Here is a 21,236-nt window from a genome sequence, read left to right as displayed (position 1 = left end):
ACTCCAGGGGCCACTGCTCATGACTCCAATGTGAGTGGGACCATTGTAATCATGTGATATGGCTACTGGCATTACCAAAAAAGAAAGGTCTCACATGACCCCACATCCCTGGGAAAAAGAAAAGCTAAGGAAAGGCCAAGGAGGTGCAGAGGACAGGGAATGAGCCTTCCAAGGCAAGGGAACTGTACTCTCTGGTGGGTTTCCTGCCACCTCCCTGTCCTGTGACTTCATTTCAATAAGCCAAGGAACTCACATCTATTTATTTTTCTGCCATGGCTTCTCCTCCATCACTAACAGTTTCAGCAGGTAAAGGCATCTGCTGCCAAGCCTGACAATGTGAGCTCGATTCCCAGAACCCATATGATGGAAGAAAAGAACAGAATTTGAGGCAGAGTCACGTAGCACACAAGAATGAGATAGTAGTCGGCACCATTCCACATCAGGATCTACAGCTCTGTGGCTTAACAGTAAGAACTGGCTGGTAAGTGTCCAACTTTTGTGCTGCTCCTTGCTCTATGTGTGTGTTTGCTTGCGTGTCACATGCACGAACATACAAATACACACCCACAGACACCTCTCATGATTTGTGCATATGTTTGGTGTGTGTGGAGTGTGTATATGCACGTGTGTGCTTGAGTGCTTGTCTGTAAGTCAGCCACAGGGATCAGCAGCCAAGTGTCTTTGTCAGTCACTTGCCCACCTTCCTCTGTGAGCTAGGGTCTCTTAGCTTCAGCTGGACTGGCTGGCCAGTGGGCTCTATAGATCCACCTGTCCCAGCACTGGGATTACAGAAAAGCATTGTCAGATCTTAGCTTTCACATGGGTGCTGGGGTTCCAAGCTCAGGTCCTCGTGCTTGAACAGAAAAAATCTTTGACCTGATCCCTCTCCCACAATCTCTAACTCAAGTTTTGAAAACAGGTTTGAATTCTGTATCTTGCCCTCGATCTATTTGAAGGACACATCATTAAACAAGCTGACAATGCTCAACACACCAGTGTTTATATTGTGCTCCCTATATCCCTCAACACAGGAAATGGCATGTGTGCCATGGTTTGTAAAACACAACTATCTGTTCTATGATGTAAATCTCACACCAGCCCTGAAGGTAAATCTGAACAACTATACACAGCACACCTGCCTATCAGAGGGCAGAAAAAAGGGGGAAACCCCCATTATCTAACAAGATGAACTCGGGGTTTGAGAGATCTGGTCACAACACTTCAGGTACATTTTAATCCCGGTACAATGGAATTCTCTACACTTACCCAAGGGCCTCCATCTCATGGATAAATGGCACTTGAGCCTCCACAGTCTCCTTGCTGTTGTTGTTGGCTGTGTGTGTATGTGTGTGTGTGTGTGTGTGTGTGTGTGTGTGTGTGTGTGTGTGTGTGTGTGTGATTTAAATATTGAGACAGGGTCTTATGCATCCCAGGTTGGCCTTGAACTTGATTTGTAGCCAAACCCTGTCTATGCAATACTGGGGACTGAACCCAGGGCTTCATGCATTCTAGGCAAGCTCCCTGCCAACCCAACAATACTTCCCAGTCTCTCAACACACTTCTTAGTCCTATATTATTAGTTCCCCTAGCCTTCCTTGTAAGAGAGATGAACTAAGCAGATAGGCAGAGGGTAATGGGGTACAGAGGCCAGGTACATGAATACCATGTGGGTTCACACCCAGATCTACCTCACACTAGTGTGTAGTCATGAGCCCAAATTCCCTAACCCATAAAGTAAGGGTGACAGTACTACCTACCACAATGGATGGTTCAATACCATATATTTGCATATATAAAGAGCTTAGCACCCACCAACAATAGCTAGCACTCAAAGTTTGCTACAGCAGGGGAGTGGCAGGGGGCGATGGGGGTGGCAGGGGGTGGGGGTGGAGTGGCAGAGGGGTAGCAGGGAGGGTTGAAATAGATTTTATTCCTCATGCTTTTTTTTCTAACCTTTAAAACTTTGGAAAATAATTTTAAATAACCTCATTAAAGGATTATTTTAAGGATTGAATAATCATTAAAAGAAACCTCCAATGGCATCTATGCCTCATTGATACTCAAAAGAAATTTGTTATTGTTTTCCCTCTAAGACAACAGTAATTCAGTTTACAAAGAAGGATTGATAAATCTGAAGATTAATGAATACCTGAGAAAAGAATACAAGAGAATGTTCCAGAATCAACCATTGAGCTCTAAAACATATGACCAACAAGTATATGAACCAATGAGAGCCTTGCTATAAATAAATTATTTTGGTCTAGGGACACACTGCCATTGCAGAGTGCTTCCCATGCAAGTGCAAGGCCCTAGGTTCCATCGACAACACATAAATTCTATATATCTCATGTCAATCACATGTGTGTATGTGAGAGAGGGAATTCTGTCTGAGATAGATAAGAAGATACAGGCAAACAGACACTGGAGAGAATGAACAGCAACATCTCACTTGCTAGTTTCTGTTTTACCATTAAAATCATTTCCAAGCCCTGCCTGGCATTTAAATAGCATCACCCCTGGAGATGGCTGCATTTGGTTTCATTACTGTCTATGTTCACAGAGCACAAATAGTAACCTTCGTGGTTTTATTAGTTTCCATGCAACTCAGAAGAGATTTGCATGCTAGCATTTCAGCCACCGACTTACAGAGGAGATCAATTAAAAATGACATGCTCACACAGATATGTCACTGGAAAAGGGAAAAAAGTAAATCTCTGTCATATCTGCCTCTTGCCCATGAACCAAGTATTCCATTCTGCAGTTGCAGTCTCTGTCGTCTGAACATTTAGTTCATCCTATAAGAAATACTTGGAGGCTGTTGTCATCCCCAAGAAGGCCTGAACATCAGTGTAGAAGACTCTATGTGCAGGTGTAGGGGGTTTTGTTTCTCATTGCTTTATTTGTTTCTCTTCCTTTGTTTGGTCTGGGCTGTAGGATGGACTGGTATGCTGAACAACCCTCACAGGCAGTCGGGGACTCTGGGAATCTGTAAACTCTTAACATCATTTGTCTGTGACAAGTTAAAATTTAATACATGGGCCTGGTAACATAATCAAATGGATATTATATAATCTAGAAGAGCAGTTCCAGTAAGTCCCATTATGCTGGCTGCTTATAGGGGGGGGGGGGGGAGAGGACTGTTTCAAGACAGCACTTTCATGTTTGGGGATGACCCCTCAGCATGTTTGCTTATGCCACAGAGGCCTCAAAACTTTACCTAGACTTCAGCCTTTCCACACAACAGCACAGAGATGATCGGTCTGGCTCAGAGCAGCCTTTAAGACAGGTTAAGGGAAGGCTTCAAAGTGAGCTGATACTCATGGCCTTCTTTACAAACCCTGCTAGCCTATAATCTCAGCCTATTTATAGACTATAATCTAAGATGATTTTGACTTTTCCCAGCACCAAAAATCAAAATCAAACTTCAGTAGTTGTGCAGCTATGTCATCAGAAGTAATAGCAGAGTCACAAAGAACCTCACTCTGCATTTTTCCTTTTTTTTTTTTTTTCTTTTTGTTTATTCTTCTCTCCTACAATACATCCGGACCGCAGTCTCCCCTCCCTCCTATTCTCCCAGCCCACACCCTCTCCTCCCCTCTCTCCCATATCTGAATTTTTCTCTAAATGGAGGTGTGATGTTATTTCTAATGTCCTCTGATTAGAATTTTTAAGGTTTATATTCTACTTTTAAATTGTGTATGGGTATCTGGAGGGTGTGGGTATGTGTATTTTAGTGTAGGTACCACAAAAGGTGCTCAGATCCCCTAGAGCTGGAGCTCCAGGTCATAGAACGGCCTGGGTGCTAGGAACCAAACTCAGTTCTCTTCCACAGTAGTGCATGCTTTTAGCCACTGAGCCATCTTTCCAATACCATCTCACATTGAAATTTTCAAGTATGTCTCCCTCATCAAAGTCAGTATTAACGTTTTGGAAAAAAGTCAATCAAAGTCCACTTTTATGATTTTTAGTAGAGCAAATTCTACTCCCTGGGTCCACTGCCTTGAGTAATGGAATTCTTGAAAGGTAAAAATGATAGCTTTGAAATTGACTTAAAAGGTGGCTTTTTGTAATAAAAAAAATCATTAAATCAAGAACAATTTATATTTGAGAAGATCAAGACATGGACAATGCTTTGCCTGAGCCACTGTAACTATCCTATGTCATGTGTCAAAGTCAAACTCCTAAGAGCCCTTAACTCTCCTCTGAGAGCAGAGGCAAGCTAGAGATGCCTCTCACGGGTACACGGGTATAGGACTTAATCTGGCTAGCACAAGGCCCTGAGCTGAATGCAACCACTATGAAAATATATTAAGAGCAAATGCCAGTAAAAAAAAATCTGGGCAGAAAGAGGGTCCCTGTGTTCTATTCTGTAGCTGGCAATGTGAGTCCCACCCAACAAGTCCAGAGGTATCCCAAGTACCTGAATACCCACAAGAAGAATGTGAACAGCCTATTGTCATAGGATATTACTCTAATTAGGCAAAGATGTGTTACGGTTGTTTATGCTGCATTTGTTCAATGATACAAAGCTGTATATTTGTTTATGCTGCATTTGTTTAATTATGTAAAATGTGTTGTTTTGCCTGCCTAAGGTACCTAATTGATCTACTAAAAAGCGGAATGGTCAAAAGCTAAGCAGTAGAGGATAGGCAGGGCTGGCAGACAGAGAGAATAAATAGGAGTAGTAATCTAGGCTTGAGAGAGAATAGAACAAGGAAGAAAGACAAGGAGTTACTGGAGCCAGCCAGGCACCAGACATGAAGATAGACAGACATGAAGTGGGACATACAGAATAAAAGAAAGGTAAAAAGCCCTGAGGCAAAATGTAGATGAAAAGAAACAGGTTAAGTTATAAGAGCTAGCAAGAAATGAGTCTAAGCTAAGGTAGAGCATTTTTAACTAATAATAAGTCTCTATGTTGTGATTTAGGAGCTGTTTGGTGGCCCAAAAGAAATCCTGTTACAGTCTATGGCCAAATGGGGTCACAGTAAAAAAGGGGGACAAGGAAGTAAACAGACAACAGACAATACTGGTCACCTCCAGAGGCTGGCATGATTTGGAGGAACTTTTTTCTTTGTTAAAAGTGTGTGTATGTGCGTGCGTGCGTGCGTGTGTCTGTTTTCAGTGCTGGGGTCAAACTGGGGACCTCTGCATGTTAGGCAAGTGCGTTCCCACTTATTTACATTCCTCAGGCCCTGTTTTGACACTGTCTTTCAGCCCAGATTAGCCTTGAAATCGAGATCCTCTTGCCATAGTCTACCAAGTCTTGGGATTACAAAAAATAATTATTAAAAATTAAAAAAAAAAAACATTTTTTGGCCTTCTTGGGGCTGGAGAGATGCCTCAGCAGTTAAGAGGCTCCAGGTTTGATTCCTAGCACCTACACAGCTGCTCACAACCATCTGCAACTCCAGTCCTGGGGGAATCTAATGCCCTCTTCTGGCCTCCAGAGGCACTGCATGATCATGTCACAGAACATATGCAAGCAAAACATCCATACATAAAATAAAACAAAATAAACTTTAAAGTCTACCTTCTTGTTTTTCAGTATGCACTTTAGTAGCGAAAGACATATTCACATTGACATGTAACTATCTTCAGAACTTTTCATATGCAAAACACAAACGCCATGCCCATTTAATGACTGATCGACCACCCTATCCTGAGGAGCCACCAGTATGTGTCTATGATTTTGGCTATCATAGGTGCCTCATAGGAGCTGAATCCCATCTGCCATGTCTAAACTACATCCCCGGCTCAACATGCTGGAGGTCCACCACACAAGGCAGGCCCTTCCCTCTTACAGCTAGACAATACCCCAGTGTATGCCCATTCTATATTTGATTTTCCCTTTCATCTTCTGGTAGATTCTGGGCAGTTGTCACTTTGGGCTATATACAGCTCTCAATGTTAGCACACAGATCACTCAGGCTCTTGTTCTTAAATTATAGGACACAGAGCCAGAAATGGAAACATTTAATCGTGATAGTTAATTTTTAATTTTGTAAAAACCTTCCATCCATAATAGCTTCCAGGGGTTCCAACTTTTCTACACTCTCTCCAACATGTGTGATCTTCTGAATATTTTTCACAGAACTTATCCCAGTGGGTGTGAAGTGTCCTTTAAAAAAAAAAAGCCTCTGTCTGGCCTACATATTCTACAATGAACATACAGTACTCAGGATTAAGGACAAAAATGTAAAATACTGAAGTCAAAAACTAAATCTTACAAGAAAAATAGATTGCAAATGAACATAAGAAATTGATTTCTTTTTTAAGAGTGAGACAAACTGTTGAGTTCTCCTGTGGGTTCCATTAGAGACATCATTCCTGCACTCCTATGAATCCATCACCTGGGCTTGACTGTGGCTGCCAAAATTCATGTGAGTAGGGCCTGTAATTCACAGGTCACTAATACAGCTCCTCTAGGCACCGAGAAGGAAGCTCTCCCGGGTACACAGAGAGGAGACAAGAGAGAACTGCTGCTAAGCCCATGTCGACCATCAAGACCCCAGCTGCTGGATATGCTCTCTCACTTCCAACTCGTTCTCCAGCCCCTGGGAGCCTTGTTTTGAATTCTCAGCTGGATATCCATGGATGGCCTGTTTTCTCCCAGTCAGAGTTCCCAAAGCCTCAGAAAGAGAAAGTAAGAAGGACAATGCCTGGAGAAGTGTGGGAAGCCAGGCTATCTCAGCAGTCATGTCAGGTGTCTGACAGTCACCTGTAGCTCCAGCTCCAGGCGACCAGTCCCCTCTTCTGGCCTCTGAAGGTATCCATGTGAGCATAAACATACCCACACAGATAAACTTAATTTAAAAATGAAACAAATCTTTTTTTAAAAGACCACTGCAACAATGGCCCGCAAAGAGAAGGCCTGTTCTCAAAGCCTAAGATAACAAGAGCACAAAAAAAAAAAAAAAAAAAAAAAAAAAAATCCCATAAACAAGTTACTCCTAATGTCAGATCATGGGGGCCAAGGGGACCACAGGACCAGCTGATTAAACAAAACAAAACAAAAAAACCTCTGTGAAGCCTGCAGAGATGAAATCACCATGCCCAGTGGTTTTCCACTGTGCTTGCTGTTCTGCTCCTTGGAGGTGAAATAACCTGACATATTCAAATAGAGCCAAGCTGAGGGGGCTGGAAACAAACTCTGCCAGTTACCTGTGAATCCTGCCTCAGTTCCTTGGTTACCTGTGGATCCCACCTCAGTTACCTGTGGACCCCGCCTCAGTTACCTGGTTACCTGTGGATCCCACCTCCAGTGCCTGGAGGAAAAGTGCCGTTGTAGGTGCCCTCCACACACCCAACCCTCTCCTGCATGCTTCTGGGCTTGTTTGATTGTTTCCTTCTTATCTCTTTTTCTAGCATGTCTTTAAAATTAATTTTTAGTTGGCACAGAAATAAATGGCTTTCGTGCAACATTATTTTCATACATACATTCCATTATACTTTACTTTGTATTTGCCCTTCTTCAGTATTCTTCCCTATTCTTTACCCTTGCTGGTACACTCCCTCCCTCTAAAATAGTTTCTCCTTCTGCTTTTACAACATATATCTACTACCCATTCTTGTTACACCTTATTTCTTTCCTTAGACATTTTCTTTCCCTCTCATAATTCCATTTCTACACACACACACACACACACACACACACACACACACACTTACTTTAAATCTAAATTCCACATAAGAGAAAATGTGGTATTCGTCTTTGTGAGCCTATCTTATTTTACTTAATATAAAGATTTCTAGTTCTTCCTATGTTTCTTCATGAGGGCGGGGGCAGCAATAGATGGAAGCCCAAGAGAAGAGAAGAAAGAAGAAGCTGAGTGGGAATAGAACAATATTTGCTTCTAAAGGGTGGTTCTACTTAATGAGACCTCAAAGAGCTTCATGATCAATATCTCTTCCATCTCCTTTGGGCTCAAAGTACCAACGCCTGGAAAGCAGAGCCCAATCCCAGCTTCTTAGCAAAAGATTCACACCCTACATCTGGATTCCTGGCATCACCCCAAAATCACTTCAGCTTTTGGCTGAGTCCAAGGCTAACTTACAAACAAAACTCAAACCTTGGAAAAATCAAACCTTTAACAGTGAAGGGCATGAGCCATTCACTGATATAGGAATGGTTTTGGGACTGAGGATGGAATTCAGTTGGTAGAGAGCTTACCCAGCTTGAACAAAGCCCTGAGTTCAAGCCTAAGCACTTCATATACCAGGCTTTGTGGGGCAGTCTGTAATTCCAGAACTGAAGAGATAGAGGCAGGCAAATCAGAAGTCTGTGGCTATCCTCAACTACATAGTGTTAGGGAAGAGAATGGGTTACATGAGACTGTCTATTCAAAATAAATAAGCAAGCAAAAAAGTTTTTAAAAGAAAAGTGACTTTAGGGGTCCATGCATAAAAAAACAAAAACCACCCACCATGAACTTGCACAAGACTAAACGGATCTCCCAAGGCAGAATCTTCAGGCAGATTGGAAACCAGGTACTTCCAAATGCTGAGGACTGGAAAAATGGGGAACCTTGCTGTCTCAGGAGAAACAGGTAAGTTGCATGCATGGAAGCAGCATAGGTGGGGTCATTTGACATCCCCACACCATGGCCAATTTCCATCTACCACTCAACTCTCTGTCATCCAGACCTGCACTTAGGGTCTGAAACCTACTATCTGGGACTTGTTCTACGTGATCCAAACATGGGTCACAAGCAAAGAGAAACTAGAAAGTTCTTGACAGGTCCATTACAAGGTGGGCAGTGGTGGTTTCTGGAGATCATGTGCACACCAATCCTCTCTGATGGAGAAGCAGAAGAGCTCCAGCATTAAGGAAGACCTCAAAGGCCCCAGCATCATGAGCTATGACTGAACTTGCCCCTGAATGTGCTAAACCAAGTCCCTATTTGTTCAGAATCCACTGGATCTGGGTCCCCAAGAAAACCAGGAAGAAAGACCAATGAAACAGCATGAAGAAAGAAAGGGGGAGTCAGGATTGGTGGCATACACCTGTGATGCCAGGACTCAGGGAACTGAAGCAGGAGGATCATTAATTTATGGCCAACCTGAGCTACACAGTGAGACTCTCTCAGAAAAGAACACGCACGCACGCACACACACACACACACACACACACACACACACACACACCAAAAACAAAAACAAAATAAAATAAAAAAAAAAAATAGAAAAGAAAGTTAAGAACATAGCTCAAGTAGTAGGGCACTTGCCTAGCATGGTCAAGGCCCTAGGTTCTATTCCCAGTGCTGTAAAAACAAAAAAGAAAATAGGAAGTAAATAAGATGTTTTAAATGATTTCAGCTTTGGCCACATCCAGAAGCATTAGTCACACAGGTAATAAGACCGTACAGGAAGATGACTCCCAGGCTGGGCTTGAGGGCGTTAAGTATATCCATTCTGGCCTTAGAGCGCCAATTACATTTCCAAATTAGCAATTAGGCATAATGTCCTAAAGACAATTACCAAATAATGTCAAACACAATGCAAATTCCACCTGAATGAGAACATTCTTTTGAAACTGTCCTGCCCCTCACCCAACTCAGTCAGTCCCCTTACACAAAACTGCCCCAAGTGAACTAAATCTTTGCTACCCATTAGTCAAGACACCATAGTGGTGGTAATAATTAAAATCTAGAATGAATCAAGAAATTCATAACTTCATCACCAAGGCTAGTCACCAAATCAAGCCCAACTCTTCCTCTCAAGGCTTCTCAAGACTCTGATAAATGACACCAAAAAGTAGAAGGAGGGACTGTGGGACAGCTCAGCCAGAAAAGTGTTTGCCGTGTAAACATGAAGACCTGAGATTGATCCCTAGAATCCATGTAAAAAGCTAGACTCGTGTGTGCTTGTAATCCCACTGCTGAGAGGGTGAGATATGCTCACAAGGGCTAACTGGTCACCCAGCCTAGACTACTTGGTAAACTTAGACTAGTGAAAGAGCCTGTCTCAATAAAAACAAGGTGGGGCTGATAAGATATCTCACCTAGAAGTGTTGGCTGAGCAAGCCTGACAACCTAAGTGTAATCGCTGGAACCCACACAAAGACAGGTAAAAAACTGACTCCTGAACATTGGCCTTTGATCTCCACATAGGTGCCACAGCATGCACACACAACAACAAATAAGATTTTCAAAGAAAGGCAGATAATGACTAAGGAATGAAACCCAAGATTGTCCTCTCTCTCTCTCTCTCTCTCTCTCTCTCTCTCTCTCTCTCTCTCACACACACACACACACACACACACACACACACACACACACACAAAACGCAGAAACATGTATCTGCACCCACTGTAGTTAGTCCCCACCACCCTAAGTGTCATCTGTGTTTCTTTTTAGATAACTCAGTTCCTGCTCTCAAGGAAACTGTAGAGAGCTCAGGGGTCACTCGCAAGTATCCACATGCCATGAGAAGGGACCTGGTTTTAGCTCAGCTCACTCTGATAGTTCTGAGTCTGAATCTGAATGGGCAAGAGGTCAGAACCAGTCTTCATTATTTCTTCCCTGTTGCGCAGCTCAGTTTCCAACACAGTAAATATGCTGTGATAAAACCAACAGTACTAACATTAACCAGATTTGAGGGCCTCCAAAAACAGGGCCTTTTCCATGTGACTTCCAGAGACCTGAGTAAAGCTCTTTTGGGTTCCCCTACTTTGGCAACAGAGCACATCTCAAGGAAAGTCCCCGACAGCAGGAGCTGTGAAAACCCTTGTGATGACAATGGTGAGAAAGAGAGCTGCTCTCACGCTTGTCAGCTGGGATTCCTAAGAGGTACAAGGGAAGATGGTACTCCTCCCTGTCAGACCCCTTTAAAGCTGAGGCCTCTCTCCCATTTGGTGAGGGTCACCCAAGTCCCTGTGGACAACCCGCCGACTTCAACCCTTCCAGAAGAAGTAGCCCACAGCTGGCCTCCACACCATGCAGCCCTGGCTGGGGCCTTTAATTTTGCAAGGTGATGGTTTGGCTAACTCATTACCCTGGACTTTGGGAAGCCACACTCCTCAGAGTGTGACCAACTGGCAAGAGAAAGAATCCACACATTGACTGGTAACTAGCAGGCCACACCCTATAAATTGCAGGGTTCCACCCTCTACCACCTAGCCTCAAAGACACAGTGCCTGTGGGCTTTTTGGGAGAAGACATCTCAAGAGTCAGCTTTAACAGCCTGGCAGGAGCCTCACCCTCCACCTCAAACATCTCATCTAATTCTCTCATTTTGGCTGTCTGGCATCATCAAACCTTCCTCCTCTTGTACATTCTGGCCTCTTCATGCCATTGGAGAGCTAGGAATGTCTACTCCATGATCAGCCCTTCTTCAGAGACGGACTGCCTAGAGGTCCTTGCCATTCACTCACATTGGACTCTGCATAGGATCAGCAGTGCTTGCCTGCTATAGAAATGCAGCCACTCAGGCTGCACCCTGGGCCTTCTGTGTCAGTCCATGTCAGCGGCCCTCCAAGTGATCAGTGTGCACATGAAAGTTGAAGATCTCCTCCTCCTCTGGCCCTTTCAGACAAAAACTGAGCCCAACGGACATTCCTCAGACCTTCTTCCCACAAAGCTAAGCCTATGAGGGTAGAATCCTGAATTTCCTTCTTACTGAGCCCAAAGCCAAGAGTACAAAGATTTGAGGCATCTGGAAGAGGGAGGCACCGTTGGTCTGCCCCTGCTATATACAGCAGTGGAATTTCAAAGGTTCTGTGGGAGACTGGCCTTACCTAACCCTCAAAGATTTCTCCACAAGTCTCAGAGTTCTCCATGATGCCCCAGGGCCATGGTGTCACTGCACAAACACAACCCTTTCCCACAAACCAAAAAGGAGTTTCTCTAGAGGCTCCGCAGCTCTGAAGTTCCGAGAAGGAGCTGTCAGATGTTGTGTGATTCACAGATTAGCACAGCCATTGCCACTGAGAACCAGGTAACCCCTGCTACCCACCTTGGGAAGGAGGCCCTGGCACTGTAATCCAATGCCGTGTTGACTGCTTCAAAGAGAGACAGACAGAGAGAGAAAGGCAGAGGCAGAGTAAGCAAGCAAGTCCCCAAAGCAAGTGCTCCCTGCTACAAGTCACCTATTGGATATCCCAGGCCAAAGAATATAGTAGCAAGGCAACATGGAGGGGAGGGGCACTTGGCCTGGCCTCCCTTCTCTCTCAGGCCAAGTAGCAAAGTGCCTTTTCCTTTCCTCCAGAAGCAGCAGTAACAGCAGGCCAAGGCTTGCTAGGAAAGCATGGACCCATGTCTTCTCAGAACACTGTGCAGTGAGGCTAATGAAGAGCGGGGGGGGGGGGGGACAGAAGTCCTTGCCAAGGTCAAAGGCTGACTCTTGGCCACCACATGGTAGAATAGAAACCTAGGGAAGGCTGCTCAAAGCAAGGACAAACTCCCTGCCCACAGAACTTCTGAAACCTGTGATGAGATCCTCCAAGTGGAGATTCAGCTAGGGCCCTCACTACCAATCTCGCCCAAGGTAACTTCAAGGGCAAAGCCCAGAACATACTTTAGGAAATCCTCCTGTCAAGGCTGCCAGGGAAAAGCTGGTCTGGGTAAACAGCATCCTGGCTAGAAGACCACAACATCCAGGGCTTGGTAAGGGGGAGGGTGGCTAAGTCTGGGAGCTCTGACATAGGCTACCATGAATGGAATCTGCCCCTCTTCAAGGACATATTGTTGAACAGCTACATCTCCAGCTGACTGTTACAATGTCTCCCTCTGCCAGACCTACATCTTTGAGACCAATACTATCCATCAGTGCCTACCCATGACAGCCTGCCCCATCATCAATGACACAGCCATACTGTCAAGGCACCCTCCATAGACCCTTCTTCAGCTACCAGATCCCTAACCTGCAGTGACCCAGAGCCTGGAGCCCCAATCTCACTGTGACTTTGGCTCTAGGTCTATGGCTCCTTTGGCTCCAGGTCTATGCCCTTCTGCAGCTATCATTTAACAAATCAGGGGAAAAAATCATAAACAAAAATAGCTTCTCACTTGGTAGAACTGTAGCAGCTCTCACCGCCAAAGGGCCTCCTAGTGCCTGGTGTTTGTCGGTCATTACGTACACAGTGAGCTCCTCTGACCGATGAGGAAATAAGGCTAGACCTTACTGTCAGACAAAGATACCCTCCTGAGTGAAAGTGGCACCCTTTATTCTGGGTCTATTAACTGTGGAGTCTAAAGTATCCACCAAGAATAAATTAAATAAACAAACAAACAAACATCATAGCCAGGAGCTAGAGAGATGGCTTAGTAGTTAAGAGCACTTACTGCTCTTGTAGAAGACCAGATTTGGTTTCTACAACCACCTGAATGTCCAATCTCAGAGGTTCCAATACCTCTAACCTCCACAGGCTTCTTCGTACATACACTCGGGCACATACACATAAAACAAAATAAATGTTGGCTTGTTTGTTTGTTTGTTTGTTTGTTTGTTTGTTTTTAAGTGCACAATGAGAACAAGCTTTCTGGACAAGGCCAGGTCAGGTCAGGTACCCCATGACTGGGGCCTGAGAACTTCTCTCTGGCCACCCCAAGTGATCTGACCACAAAAGAATATGTGAAGGTCATTGGCCCTGGAAGTTGCCAGGTCAAGAGGAAACCAGGCACTGGGGACAATCTGGAATTGAGAGTTCCAGGGTGCTGAAGCCGCAGCCCTGATTGAATGCACCAGACCAGACCCTTGGCAATTACCAAGCCATAATAGGATCTGATATTTATATTAGTCACGAGCTTGTCAGAGAAAATGTGTTGTTTTCTCAGACATAGTCATGGAGACAACACCTCAATAATTCACAACAGGCAGACCATCCTTGATCAAACCCTTGACTTGAGATTATCAGTGAATCTATGCCTGGCCAAATGCAGGTCCTACAGCAAACCAGAGATCCACCCACAAGTGGCCTGTTTCTCCACACTTTTAAAGATAAATAGACCATATGCTAGAAGATGAACAAGTCAAGAGAACAAAGATGTGTAAGTGGTCAGCAGTTGAATTGCAAAGGGCTCTGGAGCTTTCCCCACAGTACCTTGCTCCTTCCATTCTCCTGTGTGGGACCCCAAAGAGGGGAGCAGATTAGAATTCATGGATTTCAACCCTCAAATTTCACAGGGATTAGAGAAGTTAAATGGTTAATCTAGGCTGCCTGGATAGCTAGCTCTCTTGCTCAACTACAATCTAGTACTGGGTTGAACCTCAAAAACGTCATGGCAAAATGATTAGGACATGCTGGTGGAACCCGGGGTGCTAGAGAGAAGCAATACCATGAAAAGGCTCAGAAAAGTATGGTGCTGGAAAGACTGTGTCCACCTTTGAAACATGGTGGGAGGTGGTGAGGTTTGCTGCTATTATTTTGTTCCACTCTTTGGCTATTCGAGACAAGATATGGCTATAGGGTCCAAGCTGACTTAAAACTCATGATCCTCCTTCTTCTGTCCTCAATGAAGAGAATTACAGGAATGTGCTATCACATCAGCAAAAAAAAAAAAAAAAAAAAAAAAAAAAAATGTGTTTCCTTACTTCCCCACCTCCCCACAAAAGTCTACAATCTATTTTCTTTAATGATGAGCCATTAACTATAGGCTATTTGGAGGTCAAAGGTGCAAATGATTGGAGGCCCCAAGATGTATGTCCACAGTCTTGGGCTCCTTTCAACAAAAACCGTGATGAAGGCCTGGAGAACTAATGCATAGGATTCCAAGCTCCTGCTGAAATAAATCTCCCTGGGAATTTCAGGTGCTAAGAAGACATCTTCCCTAGAGCTCTAGCTCTTAGAAAACCATGCTGGATCTGGATAATGGTGGGGGTGGACAAATAGGCCTGAGGGTGAGTGAAAGTTTCTGTGGAAAAGCATCAAAGGTTTGCTTGGGGAGACTAACAGTACAATTGTTTTAAACTTGAGCTGAATTCCGTATTCTGCACCAAGTCTTGACAAGACAATCAAATACTTGGAAAGCAAAGAGGGGGGGAAAATGATTGCAAACTGAATGAAGAGCCCCAAAAGATAGGAAGAAAGGCTTCTAAGATGCCTCCCTTAACATTGTTAGTACAGTGAGTTGAGTACACACAATTTAATTGAACAAATCAAGAGGAAGGTATTAAGAGATCTGGGCAGGATTCTAAAAGAACTCATGATATCAAAAACAATTTGATGCTATTCTGTTTGGGCCTTCAATCTCTCCAGTAAATCACAATTATCTCTCATTCAAGATTGAGTCTGTATAGAAACTCTCAATCATGTGCACTTAATTGGTCTTGAGGCTAAAACTATGTAAAAATAATGTATTGATTTTTTAATTATACATGCACAAAACCAAATTTTTAATGTGAAAACTATGCTGGTCATTATTTAGGAGAGAGATTCTTTATGTAAATTCTCTAAGGAGCATTTCATGGCAGGCACTATACTAGCACTGGGTAACCCTTGGAGTAAATGGATGTTAGAAGCTTCATTTAACCCCTCAGGATGATAAAAAGTTTTTGTTATGATAAAAAATTCACTTTCTGAAAAATGGGAGGTAGTTCTTAAAAGCTAACCCTAACTAACCACTTCCATCTAGAAAATAGTTGAGCAACTGTGAGCTTTTCTTCCCCGCTAAAAAAAAGTTGCCAAATCTCAATATGGGAAGGAGAAACTCTCAGGATGGAGTTGGAGGTGAAGGAGAGGGAATGAGTGATTAAGTTTCTATGATCAGGCTGAAGTGAAGTCTGATCAGGCAGAAGGCATCTCTGGGTCTGACTGTAGGAACCTTGCTTAATCCAAAGGCTTTTCTGGAAGGCCAGCAATCTTTCTCCTTGAAAACGAAGGGGGAACCTCCATCACCAAGAGGTGACTCCAAACATAGCCAGCCAGCTACCATTCAAGGCTTCCAGAGCAATGGGAAGAGAAAGCAAAGAAGGGTGATTTTCCTTTTTCTTCCCTTATTCCAACACACCAGTATTTTCCAAAACACAAATGTGCTGCCACAAAACACAGCTGAGCCCGGCACCTACGGTGATATATAATTAATGACAGAGTGCTTCAGTTGCCCTTGAGTTTCACAGTCAGCCTTTCCTTTAGCCTAACTCCTCTTAGCAGCCAGAAGACTGCTACAAGTTGCTGGTCCCTGTGAAGTCTGAAGGGGTCCCGGAATTAACTTTACTGGAGCAGGTGTGAGCATTTGGGGACCAAGATGAGTCTTGCACAACCCCACCAGATATCTCCTCTCTTCAAAAATGTGGGTGCTGTGAAGTCTTCGGGATGAGAATAACTCAAAAAGAAGGCACCCAGTTCAGCGTCCTCTTTTTTCCCAGTTTTTTTTTTTTTTTTTCTTCCTTTAATTCATTCTGTAGTTTTCTCTCAAACACTGCCCACTCCAGCCAGTGCTAGGTGGTGGGCAGGGACACCTCTAGGGATATGGCCATAGCCTGGGAGTTAGCCTAGCAACCATACATCTAAGATGTGAGTCCTGGTGCTGGTGGGCGTCTCTGCTGGGAATAGCTTAAGGCGACTTCCAGCCACATCAAGTGCCAAGAAGCGGATGTACGAAGCCACGGCCTCAGACTCTGAGGTGGGCAGCCCTCCTGCTACAGCTTGGAGCTGCTGGCCGCATTTGCGGGGACCCAAAGTGGGTGGCCTGGGAAAGAAGTGCAGAGGCAGAGAAAGTACTTGGGGCAGGAGAATGTTCCACAAAGAAAATGTAAAGGATGGAGTGGGCGGTGACATCAGTCTTGCAACCATGCCATTCAGAAAGTGACTCTGCATGGGTTGACCCCCATCTGGGATGGGTCTTCCTAACTTTCTATTGACCTCTATGCTCCCACTTTCTCTAGCCACATTGCTCCCTCAGAATTCCCAAATGCAAGAGATTTTCTTCCATACTCAAAGGGCCTTCCCTTCTTTGGGACCCCGTGAACTCATCTCCACAACAAGCTCCTAAAGTACGAGCTGCCCACACTCGCCCACTGTGAGGATCCTAGCAGCGGTTGTTGAGTAGTGCCGCGCACGCACCCAGGGTCTTCCAGATTCCTCTGTCCCCTCGAGGTTGCTTCTGCTCACTCCGCACCACCATACCCCACCCCGGCCCGCCCGCCACCAACAACCCTACAATAAACCGGGAACTAAGCCGGGGTCTGCGTCCCAGAGCGCACCGGCTGGGGTCAACTCTTCACCACTGGAACACAGATCCTTGCCTCAATCAGAGGGAGCAGGGAGAGGGGAGGGAAGGGCAGACGGCGGGTACAGGGCAGGCAGGGACCAAAGGAGGCTAGACGCGGTGCGGAGCAAAGAGGTGGGCTGCAGGGGACGCAGAGAAACGGCGGGGCTGGCGCAGGGGGCGGGTGCCCGGGGCGCGTATTACCTTCGTCTTGCCCCCGCAGTGACAGCAGACGGTCCACAGGTACTTGAGCGTCCGCCAGAGCAAGATGATGAAGAGGCCCCCGAAGAAAGTCACCATGGAGGAGGCCAGGAAAGCCCACCACATGCGTTGGCCCCGGCTGTCGCACGGCACCTCCATGGTCACCGGGATGATGAGCGCATCCATCTTGGGCTCGTGGACCGAGGACGAAGAGGAAGAGGAGGAGGAAGAGGAGGAGGAAGAGGAGGAGGAGGACGCGTCTAGGCTGAGATGGTTCGCGTGGATATTGCTGCTCATTCTAAGACCGCTGCCTCCGCCGCCGCCGCCGCCGCCGCCGCCGCTGCTGCCGCCGCCGCCGCCGCCACCGTTTGCCATAGCTAGCAACGGGCGGCCGGCGCAGGGGCTCGGGGGAGCTCCTCCCGCCGCCAGCGCCACCCCGAACACCCATCAACAGCCATGTTGCTGCTACTGCTGCCGCCGCCGCCGCGGAGCGCGGGGAGGGGGGCGGGGAGGCGCCTGGGCTCGGGGCGATGTGCGCGACCTGGCGGGGTGCGTGGAGATATATACAGCCTAGCGCCGCCGCCCGCCCTCCCCCGGGCCGCCGGCCCGCCCGGGGGGGGAGGGGATGAGCGCGGGTGGCTCCCACTCCCGGACCCAGGCCCCGATAGCCCCCGGGGCTTCGCGGAGCACCGAGAACCCAGGGGGCGCCGCGGGCCGCCCGCGCCCGGGGTCTGTGCCGACCCGAGCTCCGTGCGCGCGATCCCGGCTGCCCTAGGCGCCGCCCGGCCCGCCTGGCGTGTGCCACTCGTGCGCTGAGCCCGGGCCCGGGGTCCCCCTCCTGTTCCCACGCCGCTCTCTGGTGATGAGACGCGACAGCTCGTTAGGATCGGAGAATCCGCGCCCTCCCACCCGGGCGTGCCCGCGCCACCCTTCCTCCCCCGGGCTGCACTGGGCTTCTGGATCGCCGCCTCCTGTGCTCGCGGGGCCGCGGCAGGTTGGCTGCGGCCGGCTGCCTTGCCTCCGCTGCCCCCTAGCCCGTGCTCTGAGGGGCCCCCTCGGGCCGGGTCTCCACTATCCAGAGCCTCTTCGGCCTCCGCTGGCTTCTTCTTCCTCTGTTTCTCCGGCTCCTCCTCGTCCCCGTTCTCGCAGCCCAAGCCTCTTCGGCGCGCGCCCCGCGCTCCCCGCAGCCGCCAGCAGTGGCAGCTGCAGCAACTGGAGCGGGCGCGGGCTCAAGCCTCCCAAAGCGGGAGGGGAGGAAGCTTACCGGGCTGACTCGCCAGGGCTTGGGGCTGAGTAGGGGCGGCAGGCCATTTGGAGGTGGCCAGGAACACGGTCCCCCACTTTCTAGGATACAGAGTATAGCGCCCCCAGCCCACGTGCAGGACTTAGTATGTGTTGCGGCCCTGACTAGGTTCAGCGGGGTACCCCAAGGGGGAAGCCACCAGGTTCCCCGGGTAGGCAGGTTTTCCCAAAGGAGTCCCTAATGAGGAGGGGAAGAGAGGCTGGCTGTCAACTCGATTACACGGGCTTATTGCCCTCAGATCCTCAGGCTTGGAAACTAAAGAAGACCCTAGCCAAGATTGATAGATACACCTGCTGACACAGTTCGCTTTTCCTAGGTGCCCCAGTGTGTGTGGCTGATGGACAGGGCCATCTGGAAGTCTGTTGGTGGTCTGTGACCTCTGATGGCAGCAGGTGGGTTTTTGTTGTTGGCTCTTTCTTTCTTTCTTTCTTTTGGTTTGGGGTTTCTTTTTTCCTCCTGTTTTCTTTATAAGGCTGCTGAAGAGAGCAAGCAGACAAGGATAACAGCAGTCTGGCTATTGGTATAGAACACGACTGAATGGACAGTGGAGTTCCTTAAAGGGTCTCTTCTCTGCTCTTTAGTCTATTCCTGTGGGAAGAGCAACTGGATGATGGGTACTCTGTATTCAGGCTTGCCTTTCTGTTTCAGTTTTCCCTTTTCTCCCCTGGAAGGGGAGAGTTGTTCAGCAACTCCTGTCCACCACTGTCCTGGAGTTCCCCTTTGAATGCATACAGACACCTATTTCCTCTAGCCACTTTTTCTCCAAGCTACCAGATGGACCACAACTTTTTCCTGTGCTAATTAAAACAAAGATGATCACTCTCCCCTCATTGCCCACAGTGATTTCCCCAGTTTCCAGCTCATTAGTTATAGCCTAATTGGAATTCTCAAGTTCCTTTCAACTCTTCCTGTAGTAAAATGGCCCAAGTGAGCCTCCTTACCTGAACAAGCTGTCTCCACTGAAATCATTGCTCAGCCACAACACCCTGGCCTTGGGATGCAGAAGAGGGTCTGGTGGAGCCCAAAATGTGTCAGACACTGAAGATATTTGAGTCTCAAATTGGTTGCTACATTCCTTGAGCTCAGTGCACATATCCATTAGAAAAGACTTAAGGCCAAAGTCATTGGGGAGGGGGGTTTAAGTAAAAGTTCTTAGGTGTGTGGTACCCTGCACCAGCACCTGCCCACCTCCAAAAAGAACAGTATATACAGGATGGATGATTTTTTAAAAAATGGCTCAATGGGTAAGGCCACTTGCCTCCAAACCTGACCACGTGAACTCGATTTCTGAATCTTACATAGTCAAGGGAATAAACTAACTCCTGTTAGTAGTCCTGTGTCCCATGTGTACACTAAGATACACACTTGTGTGCACACATATGTATGCATGCACATAGGCAAATAATTTGTGTTTTAAAGAAGAGAACTACAGATGGCATTTTCCAGAAAGAGAAATTGCCTCTGACTCCCCTTATATCATCTAGTGGTACCTCCAACATTGTCATCCAGCATCGCCATGTGAGTTCAGAAGCTGCTACACATTCCCATGTATGCAATTGCCCTGGGTCTTTTCAGCATAGGGGTGAAGTAGCTGAACTTAGAAACACTGGGGGGGAGGTACAAGTGACAGTGGACCTGAGATTCCTTTATTAGCCTTCTCAATAGCTGCCTTTGTGCTTTAACATATGCCAAGAGTTGGGGACTTTCCTTAACTTCAAGATTTAACATTTAAAAATATCTATAACCCAAATCAGTTAAAGACATATTCTGCCCTGTCCCCCTGGGGGTTAGAAAGCCTTCAGAATGTATTCCCACAGTAGCAAAAAATGAACCTTTGCAACCAATGGCCCCCTCTAGGTTCTTCCTAGTTAATGCCTACAACCTAAATCCCCCTGAAACACCAGTATCAAGGCTTTGTACAAGAGGTTAGTGGCCCCTGTGCCTTCTGTCTTCCCACATATGAAGTCCCCACCTGTGTTCCTTCTCCATCATCGCCACCATCATCTCACCATCCTTCTAAAGGCCTGCTAGAAGGCCTATGAGACAACACCCTTACCCCCAACTTCTTCCTGGTCTCTCACACACACATCCTTAACCTTGCTGACTAAAGTTTTCAGCATCTCTAGGGTCGACAGAAAGAAACCTTGACTTGCTCAGAACTCATCAGAGACCCTCACTGTCAAGGTCAAAATCCTACCATCCTGCAATTAATCACCTGCCCCTCACCATCTTCCTGGATTGCCTGACTGTAGGCACAGGATGAGAGTATTACCATCCACCAGGAGCAGATATCTCAAGCCTTTGCCCAGCTCTCACCAGCCACCTCATTATCCTATCACCTAACTGTTCCCATTTAGGAAGAGACTCTTCCTAGGCGGAGAGGAACCTCACATTCAAAGGGAACCTTGGATATCTCACACTTGTGCTATTTGTTTCTAAAACTGAAACAAAAACAGAAACCAGAGGCAAGGGAGAGAACTAGGTGAATAAAGTGCTTGCTGTACAAGTCTGAGGACCTTCGTTCAGATCTCTTGAAGCCACATAAAAGCCAGGCATGATAGTATGCTCCTGTAATCCCAGGGCTG

The 21,236-nt window shown here is 46.6% G+C and overlaps 1 protein-coding gene across 24 annotated transcripts in view; it reads right to left on the bottom strand.

Moving 5' to 3' along the window:
* Positions 1-17,964, bottom strand: part of Kcnma1 (potassium calcium-activated channel subfamily M alpha 1) — a 707,058-nt gene extending 689,094 nt beyond the window's left edge. For 5 of the 24 annotated variants that reach the window (XM_051174785.1, XM_051174786.1, XM_051174778.1 and 2 more), the window contains exon 1: positions 17,352-17,963. In XM_051174785.1, the coding sequence (XP_051030742.1) occupies positions 17,352-17,723 (372 nt within the window). In that variant the 5' untranslated portion in view covers positions 17,724-17,963. Of the gene's footprint in view, positions 1-17,351 lie in introns of all 24 variants that reach the window. The other 19 variants (XM_051174790.1, XM_051174791.1, XM_051174793.1 and 16 more) reach the window with 6 other exon arrangements.
* Positions 17,965-21,236: the final 3,272 nt, after the last annotated feature.

This window comes from Phodopus roborovskii, unplaced genomic scaffold (assembly GCF_943737965.1).
Source record: "Phodopus roborovskii unplaced genomic scaffold, PHOROB, whole genome shotgun sequence".
NCBI classification, from domain to species: Eukaryota; Metazoa; Chordata; class Mammalia; order Rodentia; family Cricetidae; genus Phodopus; species Phodopus roborovskii.
This window is presented reverse-complemented; position numbering and strand designations above follow the sequence as displayed.